Below are 22,304 nucleotides of genomic sequence, written 5' to 3'. Positions count from 1 at the left end.
CTACACATGCTGGGGAGCAGACAGCAGACCGTTGTGACTGTAGTTCCTCTATAGGCCGCTAGGGCTGACCGCTCACAGATAACACAATACAACCTTCATTATGCGGCTTCTGCCCACTCCCCCCGTGTATGTTATATGTAGCAGCTTCCTTCCTAATACCACAAGGTATTAGCAGGGAGGAGAGCGATGTGCGGTACCCGGGTAGCGGCGCATCCCTCACACCGTGACCCGCCTCATCTCACCGCCTGTGCCGTCCGGGCACCACACAAGAATGCGGATACACACCTCGCGGCCAATCAACGCAGGGGATCCCACGTAGCCCCGCCCACACCCCAACCTGATCCTGCGAAGCGTCGTATAACGCTGCACCGGCACAGGCGCGGGATGGCGGGCTGCGGATGCGGGAAGGTCCGCTTGTGTAAGTGACCTCATTGCGGGGGATTGTCGGGCGGCAGCCGTGTGTAGTCGTACAGTTCTCTTAGTGGGGTGTCCATAACCGAATGTAATGGTGTGTGTCCTGCGCTGTACAGACGCTAGGGGGCGCGCTTATAGGGAGGGTATAGGTCCGTGGACCCGACCTGCACCATGGTGTCACCGTCACATCCATTGTACAGCCGCAGCCTGGAGAGGAAGCTGTGGCGGGAGGACAGAACGTGCCGTATTGGGGGATACGGAGACCTACGGGTCCGCTAACTGCAGGCGGCTTCACGTTTCCTTCTCACATAGATCACATGACAGGCCACTTGACTCCAGAGTCTGTTATTTGTGAGGCCGGAATCACACGCTGCACAAACCAGAAGTGGATCCAACAGGAGGGAGCAGTACAAATCCTCCCTTACACTTTCCTTCCCATTGAAATACACTTCTGGTTTTGGCATAAAAACTGTGGTGTTTGTTTTCAGGCTTTAGGGTATGTTCAGACTGAATAAATCAGGCGGACTTCTGTGGCTGAGAATCCCGCTTGCCTCAGTGTGCCATAGCTTGTATATGGGAGGGCTCACGCTCCTCCGCTCTCCGCTCAAAGAAGAGACATGTCACTTCTCTCAGCTCTCCCCATATACAAGCTATGGCACACTGAGGCAAGCCGGATTCTCCGCCACAGAATGTACTCAGTCAGAACATACCCTAAGGGCCCTATTCCACCGGACGATTATCGTTCAGATTATCGTTAAATCATTTGAATCTAAACGATAATCGTTCGGTTGAATAGCAGTTAACGACTAATGACTGAATGAGAAATCATTGATCGTTTATATAAGACCTGAACCTATTTTTATCGTTGCTCATTCGCAAATCGTTTGCTTTGAATAAGACGTTCAGTTGTTTGCAGTAGTGACAAACGCAATAGCGACGACAAGACGACTGCAAGAACGATCATAAGTAACAATTATCTTTCCATGTAAATGCATGAACGATTTTAGGTCTTTCGTAATAGCGGTTTGGATCGTTTATCATTAACGATTATGCGAACGATAATCGTCCCGTGGAATAGGGCCCTAATGGTGCATTTACATAGAGAGATTTATCTGATGCATTTTTGAAGCCAAAGCCAGGAACAGACCATAAAAAGAGATCAGGTCATAAAGGAAAGACTGAGATTTCCCCTCTTTTCAATTACATTCCTGGCTTTTACTTACAAAATCTGTCAGATAAATCTATCTGTGTAAAGGCACTCTTACTGATCAGGACCCCCGCAGTGTGACTGCAGGGGTCCCACTCAGAGCTATAGCTCTTAGAAGGTGAATAGGAAAAAAAAAACAAAGTGCCAAAATGAAAATTTGCCTGTCTCATTAAAGGGCTAATCTATTTATCAAAGGATGTAAAACTGCCCTAAAAAAAACAATCAAAATTTTATACCTTTTGATAAATCTCCCTGTGTGCCAAAAAACACTTTTTTTGTTGTTGTTGTAAATGGCTTAAAAGAAGTCCCTTGTACTTAATTTTATGTACATAATAATAAACGTGATGTGAATTACCTGACAAGCTACCATTGTTTTAAGTCCCAATAATACAGTCTTAGGCTATGTTCACATGATGTACAAGCAACGTCCATTGTTAAGCATGTTCATACGGCCGACATCGCAGTATCAGCCGCAGGAATATTATCTTACTAATAAGTCCCTTTGGGTACGTCTAATTAAAAAGGTCCATAGACTTTAATGGAAAAGAGGGGTTCAAAAAAGTATAATGTGTGCAAACGACTTCCCATTGAATGCAGTGTTAATCATGCGGATCCTGTAGGTGTGAATGCACCCTAAAGAGGAATGGTCAAAAATACCTTTATCCAGGATCCAGGAACTAGCGACTAGAGGCTGTGATTTTTGCGAAAGCAGGATCTACTAAATATTATTGTCACTTTTCTGTTGAGGTGCCCATACTTTTGCACCTGTCAAATTTTGTTTGAATGCACATTGCATATTTTCTGTTAGTACAATAAACCTCATTTCAATCCTGAAATATTACTGTGTCCATCAGTTATTAGATATATCAAACTGAAATAGCTGTTGCAGAAAAACAAATTTTGATAACTAAAAATGATTACAATTAATAGGGGTGCCCAAACTTTTTCATATGACTATATGCTGTGGTAGTGTGCCAAAAACTTACAATGTTTTACTACCATGCATGCATTTTTTGTTACGTGTTTTTTTGTTACATGATTTTAGGCTGCAAATTTGCAGCAAAATCCATTGGGGCTCCTATGCCTATTGCTTTCAATGAGGATACATCCCGCTGGGAGTATGTACGTGTAAGCGCCATTAACCCCCTGCGGGCCGGAGCATACATTACCTCCTCCCCGCTTCGGCTTCCTTCGGGGGTTCTCGGTTTGACGTCCTGCTCAGCCAATCAGTGCGCTGATCAGGAGTAAGAATTTACCTCTTTCCGTGCCTATGGTGAGCTGCGGAACTGGCCTCTGGACCCCTGCTGCCACCGATTGGCTGAACGGGACGTGACGACACTGCAAGCCCCCGAAGCCAGCCAAGCGGGGAGGAGGTAATGTATTCTCCGGCCGACGGGGGTTTAACCTCTTAAGGACATAGGACGTACCGGTACGTCCTATGTCCTCACTTGCACTTCAAAGCGGGGCCGCGCGGTGGCCCCGCTTTGAAGTGCCGCGATCCCGGGTGCCGCGAGTAGCCCGGGACCGCTGCTATTAGCGGGCACGGTCTGATCGCCGTGCCCGCTAATTAGCTAATCGGAGGCAGCTGTCAAAGTTGACAGCTGCCTCCGATTACCGGAGGCAACGTTTCCCTGGTGTCTAGTGGGGGAGATCGCTCCTCCGGGACCTTGTCCCGGAGGAGCGATCTCCGTTACTGATGCCGGCCGGGGATGCGTCCAAGATGGCGCCGTCCTCGGCTCGGCACTCGTTCGTTTTCGGCTGCAGCAGCCGAAAGCAAACGAGTGCCGATCTCATGGATCTCTGCAGTATATCTATGCTGCAGAGATCTCAATGAGAGATCACAGTGTATATACTAGAAGTCCCCCAGGGGGGCTTCTAGTATATGTGTAAAAAAAAAAAATAAAGTGTTGTTAATAGTAAAAAGCCCCCTCCCCTAATAAAAGTCTGAATCACCCCCCTTTTCCCAGGTTTTAAATAAAAGTAAACAAATAAATAAATAAATAAACATGTTTGGTATCGCCGCGTGCGTAATCGCCCGAACTATTAATTAATCACATTCCTGATCTCGTACGGTAAACGGCGTCAGCGCAAAAAAATCCAAAAGTGCAAAATTGCGCATTTTTGGTCGCATCAAATCCAGAAAAAATGTAATAAAAAGCGATCAAAAAGACGTATATACGCAATCAAGGTACCGATAGAAAGATCACATCATGGCGCAAAAAATGACACCTCGCACAGCCCCATAGACCAAAGGATAAAAGCGCTATAAGCCTGGGAATGGAGCGATTTTAAGGAACGTATATTGGTTAACAACGGTTTGAATTTTTTACAGGCCATCAGATACAATATAAGTTATACATGTTATATATCGTTTTAATCGTAACGACTTGAGGAACATGCATAACAAGTCAGTTTTACCCCAGGGTGAATGGCGTAAAAACACATTTCCCCCAAATAAAAGAAATGCGTTTTTTTTTTCAATTTCACCAAACTTTGAATTTTTTTCTGGTTTCGCAGTGTACTTTATGCAAAAATTCAGCCTGTAATTGCAAAGTACAATTAGTGATGCAAAAAATAAGGGCTCATGTGGGTTTCTAGGTGGAAAAATGCAAGTGCTATGGCCTTTTAAACACAAGGAGGAAAAACCGAAAACGTAAAAACGAAAATGGGCCATGTCCTTAAAGGGTTAATGGCACTGCCACGTACATACTCCCAGTGGGATGTAAGTCCCGCTGCAAGTATGTATTCTCATTGAAAGTAATAGGCATAGGATCTGCAGCGGATTTCACAGCAAATTCGCAGTGTAAAATCCGCTGTGGATCCGTCCGTGTGAATTTACCCTTATGTAGACTTAGCATGGGAGCTAGCGTAGATGTCTGCTACAATGTAAGATCCCCATACTCCTTATTGCCAACAGTAGAGATTGAAGACCCGCACAAACTTCTAACTGCACAATCTGAACGTGGCTCTCACAGTGTAATCAGAGTAGCTTGTCTAAAGGATTTACTGGTCATGCTCCAATAGAATGTAAGTATTCAAAAGAGTTAGATAAAGAGTAAATCCGGCACTCACCGAACTTCGTAGAGTAATTCAGTTTATTTCAGCTTGGAGGGAGACATGCAGGAACCAGTGTGAGTTCAGGACCGATTCCTGCATGTTTTCATCCCTGCAAGCTGAAATAATCTGAATTACTCCACAAAGTTTGGTGAGTGCCGGATTTACTCTTTCACATACACCTTATACTTTTGTTGACTGAACCCAGTGTGAGGGCCGGGTATGGCCGACAAAAGTATAAGTTGTATGGGGACCTTAAATTGTAGCAGAAATCTAAGCTAGCTTCCATGTTAAGTCCATGTGCAAATAATAATAATGTTTTTAAATAGTCTGTTTTTACAGGCAAAAAACTTAAACTTCTTGTCAGTCTTTTTCTTTTCATTTGGACAGTGTTACGGTAGTTTTTTTTTTTTTACCATTTTTACCAATTTATGGCTGTATTTTTAAACGTTTTAAGTTAGGGTCCTATTACACGGAACGATTTCTAACGATAAACGATCGCAAACTAGATTGTTTATCGTTTACCAAAAATCATTCACCATATTACACAGAAGGATGGTCGTTCAATCAACGACATACGAACGATTTTTCGATCATTGCCTGCAATTACACAGAACGATTATCGTTTATATTCGAACAATATAAGGATTTTTCGCATGATAATCGTCCCGTGTAATAGGGCCCTTAGGCTGGGTTCACACTGCGTTTTTGCGGTCCGTTTAATATACATGGTTTATGAAAAAACTGATGCAATTGTGTGCAATCTGTTTGGATCCATTTTTCCGTTGACTTCCGTTATAAAAAAAAAAAAACGTGTTTTTTTCAGCATTGACCATGTTTTTGTGTATGTTAAAAGTAACCATTTAAAAGTGGATACGTTAAACAGACTGCAAAAACGCAGTGTGAATATAAAATATAGCCTTAGAATTCATCTGTTTTCAAATGGCACTATTTTGAGACGGCCATATTTTAGCACATGAAAAACGGCCCTGGCACTGTAGCGGTCACAGTTATGGCCCTAAAATGAAGTTGTGTGCACAAAGTGCAGTTTGTCCACTGGATTCAGTAGAATCCAATGGGAAAAGTAAAGCAATTTTTGGGTTGTTTTATGAGCTGTAAAATGGCGATTTTTGGACAGTTTTATGTCCCAGTGTGCATGTGCACATAATGCTATGTTTACACGGAGCAATAATTCGCCCAATCGATCGTTTAAAGATTTTGAAGCAACAATTTGGTTTTTATAACGATCAGCGTTTTGACGAAGTAAAAAATCGTTAAAAAAAATTGTTATTGCCATCATTTTAGGATCGCTTAAGCCCATCTCACACATAGGGTGAATCTGTGAAAGACTGTTTACACGAAGCAATCTGCACATTTTTAGCGCACGACCAACGACGATTTGAGAACATGTTGAAAGATCAAAATGAACGATTTCTTGCTCATCGCTTCATCGTTCGCTGTGTTTACACGAGCTGATTATCCCTCAAATGTGATTGTTATTGCGAAAATTCTAACGATAATCGTTCCGTGTAAACGCACCATTATAGTGTGCAATCTCCACCACCTGCATTGTCTTGTAATCTTTTCTGTAACAGTTGCTGTAGCTTTTACTCTTGTGTGAGCTCCACAGTTTGTAGGAGGAAAGCTTACTGTTCAGAGTAACGTAGAAGAATAATAGCATGGTGTTGTACAAAGAAAATAGTAGGTGATGTTGTTTCCCTATGCTTCATATATTTGTATACCTAGTTAGACCGGTATTTCAGTACACCCTGTTGTGCAGTCACGCTTGTGGAAACCCTGATAATCAACTTCTGTTGCTTGGAGAAGCTGACAGAATGTATGTTTTCTTTAGGCTAAATTTACATGGACTGATCTGCAGCGGATTTCTCACTGCGAGATCCGCTGCAGATCTTTGCCCTGTAAAGTCTATGGGCAGACATACTGTCAGTGGGAGACCGCCCCGTTAACTCCCAGCCAGAGCTCATACATTACCTGCTCCGCCATCCGGCTTGCTTCGGGGGTTCCCAGGTACACGTCCCGCTCAGCCAATCAGTGTGCTGCGGCGGGGCAGCACAGGTGATGTATGAGCTCCAGCCGGCAGGGGGTTAACGGGGCAGTCTCCCGACATACTCGCATGTCTATTCTGCTGCGAGTATGTCTGCCCATAGACTTTACAGGGCAGGCATCCTCAGCAAATTCACATCTGACATCTGCTGCAGATCCGTCCATGTGAATTTAGCTTTAACAAATGTTGTATTATATGACTTAGAATGCATAGTAATCAGGTTTAGATATCATTCATTTACTGTTGTGTTACAACTTTTACCTTTGACACATGTGGCTAAAAAAAAGCCACAAAAACACCCCAAAAATTGCCAACAGTTTTTCCTGCTTTTTGCCATCAGTTAACGCCTGGCCACATTGTTTTTCATGGAAAAAAAAGCCCCATGTCAATTCCAGCTTGAGGGAGTGATGTAACATGGTAGACAGACCCATACTTCTAACATCTAATCAGTGTATAGTAACATGCTTTGTTCCCATGGACTGCCACATTGCAATGCATATTAAATTTGGAACTCCAAATTTGCAGTTCTCCAGCGGGTGTGACCCCCTCTGCCAGCACAGCTATGTTGTACTTTCTGCCCTCACTTCTCGTACTGCCCATGACTATAGCCCTAACAGGAGTGTATATATTACATTACGTAAGACATGGGTCTCTAAACTGCGGCCCTCCAGCTGTTGCAATACTACATTTCCCATCATGCCAAATGGACAGCCAAATCTAACTGGAGGGCCGCAGTTTTGAGACCCATGACGTAAGAGGTCACTCTGGGCAGGTCAACAACAAGGGGGACATTTATTAAGTCCGGCGTTTTTTACGCCGGACTTATAAATGTCTCCGCATCTCCGGCGCTACAGGGATTTATGTAGAGGCGGACTGCCTCTACATAAATCCCGTGCGCTCTGGTGCGCACAGCCGAAAACCTACGCCAGCTGAGGACTGGAGTAGGTTTTCGGCGTATCTTTTTTCGGTGGATGGTAAATCACGCGGACTCTGAGTCCGCGCTCTCCGTTCCGCCCCCTTCACACACCCTCCCCGCCCCCCAGCGTACTTGGCGGAAAGTGCCGATTTGCGAATATTTTATTCCCAAATCGGCCATTTGCGAATAAAATAATACGCAAATCGGCACTTTCCGCCGAAAATCATCCGTGCGCCCAAGTGTATGAGCAAAACATTAAAACAGGAATAAATACAGAAGCTTGCCAGAAGGTCAAAACCAGAAAGACACACAGAGAAAACAGGTTGTGCAGGCTAGGTCAATATCAGGGGATCAACATCAGGTCCAAATTGTCAAGCAAAGGCAAGGTGAAACACAGGCTGAAAATCAGGATACTGGGAAACCTAGACACTGAACACTGTGAGGCTCATGGTGCATTTACACAGAACGAATATCGTTCGAATTTTTGCGATAACAATCGCATTTGAGCTTTAATCGGCTCGTGTAAACACAGCGACTTATCAAGCGACGAGCGAGAAATCGTTCTTCGTGATCTTTCAGCATGTTCTCAAATCGTTGTTGGTCATTCGCTAAAAATTTGCAGATCGCTTTGTGTAAACAGTCTTCTACCAATTCACCTGTGAGATGGGCTTAAAGTGTCACTGTCGTGAAAAATTTTTTTGCAGAAATCAATAGTCCAGGCGATTTTAAGAAACTTTGTAATTGGGTTTATTATCCGAAAAATGCATTTTTATCATGAAAAAGCAGTTTGAAGCTCTCCCCCCTGTCTTCATTGTTCTCCTATGGAGAGAGCTAAAGAGAAGACCAAAACAGGACAACAAAGAGTTAATCTACAAATCCCTCACCCGTTATCTGTTCTGACCATCACCAGTGACCTGTCTGGGCTCGGATTACAGCTGTCACCCAGCTCCATGCCTGTAATCCTCTGTTATCTGCTTTCTGCTGCCGGCTAACTCCCTCCTTCCTCCTCCCCCCTCCCCTCTCCCTAGAACAGACAGGGTACGTCTCCTGCAACAAGTCACAATTTTCAGATTTTTCAGAGTGGATGAAAAAGAGGAAGGAGGGGGGGACCTGGGAAAAGGCTTTTTACATGCAGATAATGGCAGATTTGGCTAATAAACCCAATTACAAAGTTTCTTAAAATCGCCTGGACTATTGATTTCTGCAAAAAAAAAAAATACGACAGTGACTCTTTAAGCGATCTTAAAACAATTGCAATAACCATTTTTCCAAACGATATATCATTCTGTCTAAATGCTGATTGTTATAAAAAAAACACATTGTTACTTCGAAATCGTTAATTGTTCGATTGGGGGAATTATCGCTCCGTGTAAACGCAGCACAAGGGAGACCAATCAAAGGCACGTGTGGCAGCAGTCGCCCTGGTTAAGGGTAGCTTCACATTTACCGACCTCGCTGGAAGTCTGGCAGGTCCTGGCAGTTCACTGTCACTACATACTCGTATGTAGTATGTAATTCTGCCGCCTCCTGCCCGGCTCCCGCTCTGCTGTGTCTGTATATACATTACCTGTCTCCTGCACGGGGTCCCGGCATCCTGCCCAGCCGCAGCCCCTAATTGGCTGGGCGGGAGAGCAGGACAGTGGGACCCCGTGCAGCGAGGACAGGTAACGTATATACAGACACAGTGGGGCGGGAGCCGAAGGGGCCAGCAGAATTACATACACGCAGTGGTCGTTCGAGATTTACGCTGTGAGTCGGTAGGTGTGAAGGCACCCTAAGGGTGCCTTCACACGTACTGTATCGCTGCGTTTTTATCACTGTGAAGCTACCCTACGGCTGGGTTCACACTGGGTTTTTGCAATCCGTTTTTTTTCATCCGTTTCTTGCAAAAAACTGATGCATTTGTGTGCATCTGTTTTGATCCGTTTTTCCATTGACTTCCATTGTAAAAAAATGGATCCGTTTTTTTTGACAGACGCAAAAACGTAGCTGACACTGCTTCTGTTTTGATCCGTTTTTTTTACAATGGAAGTCAATGGAAAAACAGATCAAAACGGATGCACACAAATGCATCCGTTTTTTGCAAAAAATGGATTGCAAAAACGCAGTGTGAACCCAGCCTAAAGGAGTTTTCCAGCCAAAATAGAATGATCAGCTCTTCACGGGATAGCTCATTAGTCGCTGATTGTCAGGGTAGCGACAGCTAACACGTGCATGATCAGCTATTTGGTGCCCTCACTACAGTGATTGGGGTCAGAAAACCGGGGAGGCAGATCCAAAAATAGCCTCCACGCTGGAGTACACCTTTAATATGCGGCCTTTATTTAGTGAACATTAGTAGTATTTATTTATAGCTGTCATTCCACTGTCTCTTAACATAAATTCTATTTAAGTTTTTAATGGCCACACCCAAAAGGTTGATAAAAGTGGCCAACCTGCAGGGTCCATTTACACAAAAAGATTATCTGACAAAGATCTGAAGCCAAAACCAGGAATGGATTTGAAAAGAAGAGAAAACTCAGTGTTTCCTATATGACCTGATCCCTGTTTATAGTCTGTTCCTGGCTTTGGCTTCAAATCTTTGGCAGATAATCTGTCAGATAATCTTTCTGTGTAAATGAACTCTGATGCTGGGTTTACACGGAACGATTATCGTGCGAATTTGCACAATAACGATCGAATTCGAACGATAATCGTACGTATAAACGCAGCGAACGATCGAACGACGAGCGAGAAATTGGTCATTTTGATCTTTTAACAGGTTCTTAAATCATCGTTCGTCGTTCGCAAAAAATTTGCCGATTGTTCCGCGTTAACAGTCGTTCACTGATTTTTCCTATGTGCGAGATAGGCTTAAGCGATCGCAAAACGATCGGAAAACGAATGTTCTGTACGATATATCGTTCCATCTAAACACTGATCGTTATAAAAGAAAAATCGTTACTTAGAAATCGTTAATCGTACGATTGGGCGAATTATCGCTCCGTGTAAACCCAGCCAAAATCTAAATAATAAACCTACGGCCATTATTGTAATATTGGCGGCCAAAGTATAGTGAATGATGGCTGTTGTTTTATACTCAAACCAATGTCCGTTGTTTTAAGTCTAAAATAATGGACAGAAAAAAAACCAATGTGTGAACATAGCCCAAAGATTCTTTGAAATCCTTTATATAAGTGTGTTTTTCTGTGAACAGGAAAAGTGCACCTGTCTCAAAACCACTGGAGATGCAGAAGACTGCCCATGGACCTCACTTATCACTTGTTTAAGGGGTTTCTGTGATCTACATAAACATGGCTGCTTTGAAGACTGGACTAGGCACAGAAAAGAGTTCCCGGCTTAACAAAAGAACTGTATTTTTGTTGAAGTGTCTTGGTTTAATTTTTGTCACAATTTTTTTCTGCGAGTTTTTGCTTTACTACCTTGTTATAATCCAGTGCCACTGGCCAAAACTGGCGACTACCAGCCGTAGCCTAAAATCTCCATTAAAGGCCATGTTCTTATCAGATACACATCTGCTGGGAGAGATCACTGGTCATTGGTTTGACAAACTAAGAAGGTAAGAACTCACCATTTTTTGTCTGGTTGAAATCCTGTTAAAGAAGAGAAATTGAAAAGAAGCTGTGATGCAGATGTGAACCTAGCCTAACCAGAATGACTGTTTTTGTTTAACATGAAATGATATATACAGCTGTACAAACACTTTCAGTCTAAGGCTAAGTTCACACAATGTTTTTTCAGCTCCGTTTAAAATGACGTCTGCGCAGATACCGTCCATTATTTTATACATTTTGTGCATTGGACGTCCGTCATCCCATTGACTTCCATGAACATCGCCAATTACATCTGAAAAAAGCAATTGAATTTAAAACTAAATAAAAAAAAAACTTTCACTTTTGTGTATACAGCTACCATGTAGACTTGGAAACTGATACCTATGAATGTGTTGAAGATGATGGCAATATGTAAACACAGATACAATACATGCATGTCCATATAATATACATACACCTTTGTAATGTTCTCAGATTTGTTGTATACATGAAATGGAAATTAGCATATTTTTCAAAGAAGCACTTCATTTTGCTGCCCACCATCATGTGACCACCACTCTATCAGAATATTACATGCTTTTTAGTGTATCAGGAAATGTGGAAGCTGAATTCCTGTGAACTACAGGATCACATCATCACCTATCAGATTCCTAACGGCAGCTTACAGGCCTCTCCACTCCTTACCAAACTCTCTCTCTCTATCTATCTACAGTGCTACCTTGGTTTGAGAGTAACTTGGATTGAGAGTGTTTTGCAAGAAGAGCTCACAGTTTTTCAAAACTGTAACTTGGTTTTAAAGCCTTGCTTTGGTTTAAGAGCTCCCTGTACTGGGTGGGACGGCGAGTGGAGGAGGGTCATGGTCTGCATAGTGTGGTCTACAGCACTGTACTCTGACCCTGGAAGTCTCCCTCACCTTCCAAATCATGGCACATCCACTTCAGGCAGGGGCTTGCATCAGGGGACAGGACTGTGGAGGTAATCTCTTCATAGCTGCAACACCTCTCTCCCCGGACAGAGAGTGCTGCTATACTGTGCCCACATCTGTCCGGCTCATTCCTTCATGCTCCCTGTGGTCTCTGTCAGCCCTTGTATTTTCCATCCTCTCCATTCCTGCTATAATGTGCCTGCACTTACACTCAGCTATACACACTGCTGCTATAATGTGCCTGCAATTACACCAAACCAAGTTACAATTTCCAAAAAACTGTGAGCTCTTCTTTCAAAGCGCTCTTAATCCAATGTACCATTATACATATATATATATATATATATATATATACAGTATATATCTCTATCTCTTATATATCTCTATTTATAGAATGCTACTATCTCTGTGGGACCAAAAGGTCAGTAAAATACAGCAGTCGGTGTATCTATACAGGGATTAGCTGCAGAGTTGTAACCCCCCCGATCAGGCCACCTGCCCTGCCTCTTTTGTATGCAGATTCTTTAGTGGGACCTGTTTAAAAGAGCCTGACACCACTTTCCTGTGTGTAAGAACTACAGTTACAGGCTGGGTTCACACTACGTATATTTCAGTCAGTATTGTGGTCCTCATATTGCAACCAAAACCAGGAGTGGATTAAAAACACAGAAAGGCTCTGTTCACACAATGTTGAAATTGAGTGGATGGCCGCCATTTAATGGCAAATATTTGCTGTTATTTTAAAACAACGGCTGTTATATTGAAATAATGGCCGTTATTTACTGTTATATGGCGGCCATCCACTCAGTTTCAACATTGTGTGAACAGAGCCTTTCTGTGTTTTTAATCCACTCCTGGTTTTGGTTGCAATATGAGGACCACAATACTGACTGAAATATACGTAGTGTGAACCCAGCCACAAGGAGTAAAGGAGACTGAAGCTGTATCTCATAGGGTGGCTTCACACTGCCTTAAAATTTCTAAAAAAAAATGGTAAAAACCACCCAGCCATGGCGTTTTTGAGGGGGGGGGGGGGTTTCCGCAAAAGCGCCAAGGCCAGATGTTAGCTGGAAGTCAGTGGATGCTACTTGGCGTTTTTTCGGGGGTGGCGTTTTGTCTCCTCTCTCGCGTTTTTGAGGCTCTGGCAGTTTTTACAAAACACAGCATGCTGAGGGTGTGGCTTTTTTCTGCAAACTGTGGTTTCTCTCCCATATACTTTAATAGTTCTTCTGCTCCACAAAAAAAGAAGCCACAGCTTATGAGTGGGTTAAACCTCCCCTCACAGTGTCCAGCCAGTGTTTACAAAAAGGGTACTGGGAAGAGTTGTGTGCCAGTAGTCACAGAGCGTCAAAAATGGTGCTTCTGGACTAGACGATGGCAGACTGGTATTAGACAGGGAAGGACCAAAATAAATGGCCTTTTCCACCCTGACACTATTAGGCTGCTGCCTAATTTTTTTTTACTTTACTTGTTCGGTTATGGAAATGGGGGAAGCCTGCACAGTTTTTTTTTTTTTAACTGGTCATTTTTTAACCCGTCATGCGGCCGTTAAGGCAGATCAGAGAGGGCTCCCGGCGTCGGAATCGCTGATCCCGGCTCGGAAATCCATTTAGATGGTCTGCAGCAGACCATTATAATAGAGCATTGATCTGATGGATCGGTGCTCTGTTATATACACAGCAATGATTTTAATCGGAGATCAGTGCTGTGTATATAGGAGTCCCCCAGGGGGCTTCTAATTACTGTATGTGAAAATAAAATAAAGTGTTTTTATTAATAAATAACCCCCTCCCCTAATAAAAGTTTGAATCACCCCCCTTTTCCCATTTTATAAATAATAAATTAAAAAAAACAAAAACATATTTGGTATCGTCGCGTGCGTTATCGCTCGAACTATTAAATGATTACATTCCTGCTCTCACATGGTAAATGGCATAAGCGCAAAAACCCGCCAAAGTGCAAAATTGCACATTGTTGTTTACATTAAATCGCCTATGGCAAAGCAGTGATCAGTGTGTATAATGTAATAAATGAATGTAAAGGCCCCCCAAAGGGACTTAAAACGTGTAAATCCTTATTACACTACCCCAAAGCCCCTCCCCCAATAAAAGCTTAAATCACCTCCCTTTCCCGTTATATAAATAAAATCTATAAAAAGAACTAAATAAACATATAATATACTGTAGCGTGCATAATTGTCCGATCTATTAAAACAAAACAATCGTCATCACTAACGTTGAATGGTGTAAAGGAAAAGAGCGAAAAAAGTGCGCAGATTACCGATTTTTTTTGTTACATTATATATAATAAAAAAATTAATAAAAAGTGATCAAAACATCCGATCTTTACAAATATGGTATTAACAAAAACTAGAGGCCAAATCTGGCCAAAACAATAGGCCAAATTTTTAAATAATTAATTGCAAAAAAAACCATTTCATTAAAAAAAAATATATAACATTAGAGAATCTGTGTAACCTGCATATGGTTGTGTTCGGACTGACCTATAGAGTAATAGTATCATGTCACTTTTACCATATAGTGCATTACGCAGACACAGGAACCCCCCAAACGTTACCATATTGCATTCTTTTTTACGATTTCACCTATTTATATCTTCATAAATAATATATTTGGAATTCCATCATACAGTGTTATGGTAATATGAAATGACGCCATTACACAGTACAACTATTCCTGTAACAAATAAACCATTGTAGATAGAAAACTGAAAGTGCTAGAGCTCTTAGAAGGGGAGGAGGGAAAAATTAAAGCACAAAAATGAAAATTAACGCGGTCCACTGGGTCATTTTGGGCCTGGTCCTTAAAGGGTTAATAATGTTCTATTTCCAGAAGGTACCATGCAGATAGAAGACCTACGGTAGTCTACTCAGTTTTAACATTTTCATTGCCTGCTTTGTGATTTATTTCTTTAGAACACTTTGGGCCACATGTATCATCCGGCAAACGGATGATTTTTGGCGGAAAGTGACGATTTGCGTATTTTTTTATTCGCAAATGGCCGATTTGCGAATAAAATATTTGCAAATCGTCACTTTCAGCCGAGTACGCCAGGGGGGCGGAAAGGGGGCGTGTAGTGGGTGGAACGGAGGGCGCGGACTCAGAGTCCGTGCGATTTACCATCCATTCCGCCCAAATGTACGCCGAAAACCTACTCCAGTCCTCAGCTGGCGTAGGTTTTCGGCGGTGCGCACCGGCACGCACGGGATTTATGTAGAGGCAGTCCGCCTCTACATAAATCTCCGTAGCGCCGGAGCTGCGGGGGCATTTATAAGTCCGGCGTAAAAAATGCCGGACTTAATAAATGCCCCCTTTGAGTGTTCCATTAAAATTTCTTTAGTAAAATGTAAGTATATTGGGTGGAATTTTTTAAAGTACTCTGGTCTGGTCTTACTGGTGCATGCCTTTTAGTAAATCCAAAAGATCTGTGGCTGCCACATGGCAGGCTCAGCATTCTACATCTGCTCTGGAGCAGACATAGATTTTTGCAATGATTTATGCCTGTAAGCAGGCGTAAATCATGATGAATAAGCGCGGGAGGAGGCCACACCTCCTTCACACCGTGTTGCTCCCCCTGCCCTCCCATTAGGCGAGCACCAGGCGTATTTTTAATGAATTCCTCCTATTATACCGTAGAGAACTGTGACTATACTACTCAGTCATGTGTTGGTTGAATTTTCATATTATGCCATGTTCTATTTGGTTAGGGAATGGCAGATGGAACGGGCATATCAGAGTGCCATCTGGCTGCTGCAGCCAGACATTGTTTTTATCCTTGGCGATCTGTTTGATGAAGGTAAATGGAGTAACTATAAGGTGAGTCTTTTATCAGAATATAATGTGCTTTATAAGGACAGCAGATATAGCTAGCTTTAGTAACAGGCTACACACACACACACACAAAAAAAAATCCAGTATCCACACAGTCCATTAGAAGCTCCACAATAAGCTGAAACTTTGTCTTTCTAGAAGGTGGGGGCAGCTCTGTTTATAAAACTAAAGTCAAATATATGATGTCTTTTATGATGATGGTGGGCACTTTTATCTTATCTTTCATATCCTCCATCATTTATCAGTAAGGCAGGCTTTACTTGTCTTTCAGTCTGAGCCGTCAATGCTATGGCACTGCAGCATCAGAAGACACAATTAATTGAACACTTTACCTTAATTACGATTAAAGGGGAACTTCACATAAGGAGAAGTTGTTTTCTATTAAAAGTACATAAAAAGTTATAGATGTGTGTATACATTGTATTACCATATCGTTACGGTTCTGCCACACTGGTAGCTGATAGAAATCCAGGAAGTGAAGAAAACTGGCCTCCGTGCCAATTCACATTGTCTCCTGCAACACTGTTCTAGGATCTTGCATTAGTGCTGTGTCCTAAAGGCAAACCATCAGCAGGTTAGAAGAATCAAACCTGCTAATATCTCCCTATAGCACATAGGGCTACAGCCCCCAGTGCACCAAACGACTTAGCATAGGGCTTAAACTCCTAATATCATGGAAATGGAGCTGAGGATGAATGTAAGAAACTTACCTTCTTCCTTAGAGCCCTGTGCGCGATAGGGAGATATGAGCAGGTTGCTACTAACCTCCTGATAGTTTCCGTTTAAAACGACAAGATATTTGTTATCTATGTGTTACTTGATATTGAGGTAAAACAAAGTAAGGCAAAGCAATTGTGGGTGTAGCCTAAATCTGACCACAGACGTGCAGTGGCATACTGTATTTTCTATTGTGATTTATCCTATAGTGTAAACTGTGTGCTTCCCAAATGCCTTAAAGAGGTATTCCGGGAAAACTGAAAGGTAGGAGACCATGTGGGACGGGAAGGGGTCGTCCGACCGACCTCTGTAACCCCCACCAAACTCCTTATTGGTCCCAGCTTCTGTGTAATGAATAGAGCTGCAGGTACAGCATGTGACCCACGGCTGTATTCATAACAGGGAAGCCAAGGCCCGTTACGGAGATCGGCGGGGGTGGGGGGGATTTGGATTCTGTTTATCAATGACTTTTTATGTTCTTTCTTCTTAGGCATGGGAAGATGATGTTGCTCGATTTCAGTCTATGTTCAGACATCCTCCTCACACAGAGCTGCTAGTTGTTGTTGGAAATCATGACATTGGATTTCATTATGAGTAAGTGATGACATTGGTGTGGCACTTAGAATTTAGAAAATCATGAAAGGGAATATATTATAAAATGCTTTTTCTTTTGTTTTTCTTTTTTAAATAAGAAAAGTATATTTTATCTTTTTGTAATATGTAATATTTTTGTCTTCTTTCTACACAGAATGACTGCACACAAACTTAATCGATTTGAGAAGGTTTTTAATCTCACTTCTGGAAAAGTAGTTTCTCGTAAAGGAGTTAAGTAAGTAATGTTTGTAAACTATAGTGATACCTTGTTTTTTTTTTTTTTTTCCGGTGGCGGGAAGGGACGATAGCTGCTTTTTTGTTGCTTTTATTTTTGCTTTTATCTCAGTAGTAGCAGTTTTGCGAGGAAATACAGGGTCATATCGACCAGTACTGACTGTGCCCTTTTGTTACATTCAACTTTATATTTTCAGTTACTTAGTTCTTTGTAAGGCCCCGTTCCCACTGAGCAAAGGTAGCGGAATTCCGCGACGGAATTGTCCGCCGCGGAATGCAGTTAGCCTCCCGCTCATAATGGGAGTCTATGGGAGGCGCGCGCTCCTGCCCTGTCCGCGCTGAAGAATGAACATGTTCATTCTTCAGCGCGTATAGAGCAGGAGCGCGCGCCTCCCATAGACTCCCATTAATTTCGCTACCTTTGCTCAGTGGGAACGGGGCCTAATTTGGGAGTGCCTAAACGAAAACCTGTTCTCTTCAACCATGTCCATGGGGTTTTGTACAGGGTGAGGAAAAAAACATCCCCTTAGCATTGTTATCAGCTTTCATCTTTTCTTTTTTTAGTTTTGTTTTAGTAAATAGCGTAGCTCTTGAGGGCGACAATTGCATAATCTGCAGAACAGCAGAGGATCAAATCCTTGAAGTTTCCCGTCAGCTCAATTGCTCCAGAATGGTAAGATTTGCTTATTATTTCAGCCCAGCCTGATCAGTATAAAAAAAATCTGATAAAAAAAGTAAAAAAATTCTAGTACATCATTATGATACCGGAAGCTCCGTAACTGTTTAAATTTTTGTGTTACCTAATGACACTGATGTATATCTATGATGCTGGGAGGTTCGTGAATCTAGTCGGTAGCACTTCTTCTGTGCATGGACCCTATTCCCAGAACATGTAAATGCCCTTGTAGATTTAGCATATATGTATTAGGGTTTTTATATGTAAGGCCCCGTTCCCACTGAGCAAAACTAGCGGAATTCCGTTAGCCTCCTGCTCATAATGGGAGTCTATGGGAGGCGCGCGCTCATGCTCTATCCGAGCTGAAGAATTCCGCCGCGGAATTCCACTAGTTTTGCTCAGTGGGAACGGGGCCTAAAGCATAAATGAAGATCCTTAAGACTGGTTTGTGGACATTAAGAGATGGTTTTGTTGACAATATTTTTGACAGACAAATCCCTAATTAGTTTTCCCTTATTTTTGACAGAAAAATCATCCAGACTCTAAGAAGAATTGTAGAAGTGTCAATCCACTGCCTCCATCAGCTCCGATCTTACTACAGGTTACAAATATTATGAATAAAAACAGGGCTGTAAAAAAAAATCTTATAACAATTTAGAATTGAGTTTTGATATGAATTTTATAAGTTTTGCTCATCAATATATATTATGAACAACATTCTAATAGGACACTGGCCCTAATAGATAAGGGTGGTCGGGGAAAATTTGTCTGTCACTATTTGGCAGTTTGTTTCTGAGGTGGAAGAGTCCATTGTGTGAGGGGAGATCTGTGCTGTTCTCTTCCTGGATGCTGGATGACTGTATATGAGTAGCAGTGTAATATGGAGATATCCTGTGTAATACAGAGGAGGAGGAGGAGAAGACATAAGTAGTGTAGCAGTAACCTCTGTCCTCAATGTGGTGTTTTTCTTTAGTGTTCTATGACTACAGCAGGCTGTGTGTGCGTGTGCGTGCTTGCTATGGCTGCAGCAGGCTGTGTGCTATGGCTGAAGCAGGCTGTGTGTATGTGTGCTATGGCTGCAGCAGGCTGTGTGTATGTGTGCTATGGCTGCAGCAGGCTGTGTATGTGTGCTATGGCTGCAGCAGGCTGTGTGTGTGTGTGTGTGCTATGGCTGCAGCAGGGTGTGTGTGTGTGTGTGTGTGTGTGTGTGTGTGTGTGTGTGCTATGGCTGCAGCAGGCTGTGTGTGTGTGTGCTATGGCTGCAGCACGGTGTGTGTGTGTGTGTGCGCTATGGCTTGCCCCCACACCCACAGTGACCCCTCTATCACTATGTGTGACTTCTCTATATCACTATGTGTGACCCCTCTATATCACTATGTGTGACCTCTATATTACAAGTATTTGGCATTGTTAGCAGTGTTTCTGTGTGTATATAATACTAATATTTAGTTAGAAACTAAAAGACCACCTGCTCCTTCTAGTCTAGTTGTGAGTTGTTCAGGACATGGAGGCTGGAGACCTGGCTGCATCCACTGCACACACAGGAGAAGCTGCTTTATATCTTTCCTTATTCACTCAGAAGTCGCCCCAGGATAATGTAGGACATTAGGGAGAAGATGATGAGCCAGTGTGATAAGTAACTCCCCTGGTATATGACCGGCCATTCATGAAGGAGTCTGAGTCAGAGTTGGGCCTGATAAAATTCATTTGTCGGAGTCGGAGCTGCGGCCTACCAACTCCACAGCCCTGAAAAGATGTGGTGCAGTTGTAAGACAGAGAAGACATCATTTTCCATGCAGGCATCACATTTCTGTTCATATACTGTAAATAGAAACAACTTTATTAGAAAACACAGTCTCAGCCCTGGATATATTAAAGTGTATCTCTCTCGAGACTGGGGCACATATGTTTTTCCATACAGACGTAAACCAGTAGATAAAAGCAATATTGGTAAAGTGAAGGTCCCAGCACTCCAATGGCTATAAAGATACAAATGAATAAAAAACTCATGCTGTTGCCCTTACTAATATCTGTCACATGTTCTCTGATGCGTCTCTTTCATTTTCTGATCGTGCACCCTACATATTTTAGGTGACATGCTGCATTCAATAACATACGTAGCATGGTGACTTTCACAGTTAATGAAATCCAGGTTGGTTTGTTTTGCACATGAGTTTTTATCATTTTATGATATGAAATAAGGTATTTATATATTTTCGTAGACATTGGAGTGCTGGGACACCCACTTTACTAATATTGTTCTGCTGGACTCGTGCACCCTCCTAAATGCACTTTGGCCAATGGAATACATACAGGTGAACTGACTACAACTCTGTTTCTATTTGTCTTCACAGTAGGTAAGAGCCCCTACTATATAGTATGTACAGTAGTAGATATATACAGTAGATTTCAGAGCCAGAGGTTGGGATGGTATTGTATACTGTTCCTAGCTGACAAAATACAGTTTGGAGGAAACTTGTGTGTCAGCAGCTCTCGGCTGCTGTTGCACCTTTTGTTTTTTGTCAGCAGCTCTCAGCCTGTCAGAATCACGCGACAACTTTCCTGTGCATGCTGTTTTACTGGAGCTCACAAACCCTCCAAATGGTACAACAAACTGTGGTTCTAGAAGCACATCTTAGTAGTTTATCCTGTGTAGACACCTAATCCTTTTGTTGTAAGCCACCACGAGAGGTGTCTGACAGTGATGTATTCCCTTCTTTGCATTAAAGGGGTACTCCGCCAGGGGGGATTTTTTTTTCCTGGGACGACGTCCACTCACCTCCCCGATTCCAGCGGCGGTTCCCCCAGCACCCCCCCCTGCCGGAGTACCCCTTTAAGAACTTATAGTCAAATGGCAAGGATTGGAAGAATAGCTGTTGGCTAAAGAGTGTTTGACCACATTCTAGAGTGTTCTGTCTTTGGCTGAGAGGGGGAACGAGTATTCCTTGTGTCTTCACTGCTGCTGACAGGAAAGAAAACCATTCCCTTTACCCTTTTAAATATTATCTGAACTGTAGATATACCAGATAGCAAAAGACCCCAGCCTTCTTTATGTATGGGGCAAAAACATGTGTAATATCAGTTTTATACATTTTTTTTTCCAAGCATTATCCTCTGTATCGTAAGAGTGACGCTGAATGTACAGGAGATGATTCTGCTTCTGTAGAGGAAAAAAAGGTCCTATTTAAGGAGAAGTATGATGTCCTTTCCCAAGATGCTTCTCAAAAGGTTTGGTTTATTGCACTGTATAGTGTTAGATTGTGTGGTCAGACTGCATTTTATTGTTTTGCCTTTTTTTTTTTGCATTGGTTTAATCGTTTAATTGCATTGGTTACACACATATAGTACTGGGAATTTTTTTATTTTTAAATATTGTAGCTATTTACTTAGGCTATTGCCTTAGGCTCTGACAGGTTACTGTGTTATGGATTGCAGGAGCTCCACTGTAGAAGACTGTAGCTCCAATCTTGGCAATTTAATTCCTTACATACTGTGGTCAAATTATGACTGTGGCATGTAAGGAATATCTGAGGCTCTGGCAGCCTGGTGACATGATCGCTGGGTGCTGATGGGTTTCCATGACAGCCAGGAGCCTTATGAAGGCCTCCAGGTCTGCCATGTACGAGCCTGCATTCAGCTGTGCCAAAGGAAAAGATATTTATAAAATAGAATGGATACAAAAACGGGCTACAAAAATGGTAGATGGTCTGAAGCATAAAACCAGGAAGACTTAGGCTACATTCACACACCCATAGTGCACCCTGCGGCCTGCACTACAATTGTTCATCTGTAGTGCTCCATGCTTCACAGAGCACTACATTGCTGCTTCATTAACTTAGCGATCCGTGCTGCAAAATGCAGTTCGCATTACAGCAGGTCTTATTTTTTTGCGTCACTGATCGCGGTCCCGTACACATATGTACGTATTTTCTGTCCGTGATTGTATGCCCGCAATTGCGGACAGAACAACGGGCGTGTGAATATAGCCTTAAGAATCTAAATCTGTATTGTTCGGATGAAAGAAGGGTCATGATTGAAATCTTAACCTAAGAAGGAGGGGCACAATATGAGATTAGTTGTGAGAAAGATCAGAAGCA

General features: G+C 42.5%; 1 protein-coding gene across 2 annotated transcripts in view; it reads left to right on the top strand.

Moving 5' to 3' along the window:
* The first annotated feature begins 337 nt into the window (after positions 1 to 337).
* MPPE1 (metallophosphoesterase 1) overlaps positions 338 to 22,304 on the top strand; it is a 39,127-nt gene continuing 17,160 nt past the window's right edge. For both annotated transcript variants that reach the window (XM_069957793.1, XM_069957794.1), the window contains exons 1-8: positions 338 to 418; positions 10,853 to 11,215; positions 15,863 to 15,971; positions 17,194 to 17,297; positions 17,452 to 17,532; positions 18,096 to 18,204; positions 18,734 to 18,808; positions 21,313 to 21,435. In XM_069957793.1, the coding sequence (XP_069813894.1) occupies positions 10,950 to 11,215; positions 15,863 to 15,971; positions 17,194 to 17,297; positions 17,452 to 17,532; positions 18,096 to 18,204; positions 18,734 to 18,808; positions 21,313 to 21,435 (867 nt within the window). In that variant the 5' untranslated portion in view covers positions 338 to 418; positions 10,853 to 10,949. The remainder of the gene's footprint in view (positions 419 to 10,852; positions 11,216 to 15,862; positions 15,972 to 17,193; positions 17,298 to 17,451; positions 17,533 to 18,095; positions 18,205 to 18,733; positions 18,809 to 21,312; positions 21,436 to 22,304) is intronic.

The sequence above is a fragment of the Dendropsophus ebraccatus genome, chromosome 2 (assembly GCF_027789765.1).
Source record: "Dendropsophus ebraccatus isolate aDenEbr1 chromosome 2, aDenEbr1.pat, whole genome shotgun sequence".
Taxonomy (NCBI): domain Eukaryota; kingdom Metazoa; phylum Chordata; class Amphibia; order Anura; family Hylidae; genus Dendropsophus; species Dendropsophus ebraccatus.
Note: the sequence above shows the minus strand (reverse complement) of the source record. Positions and strands in the feature narration are given on the sequence as shown.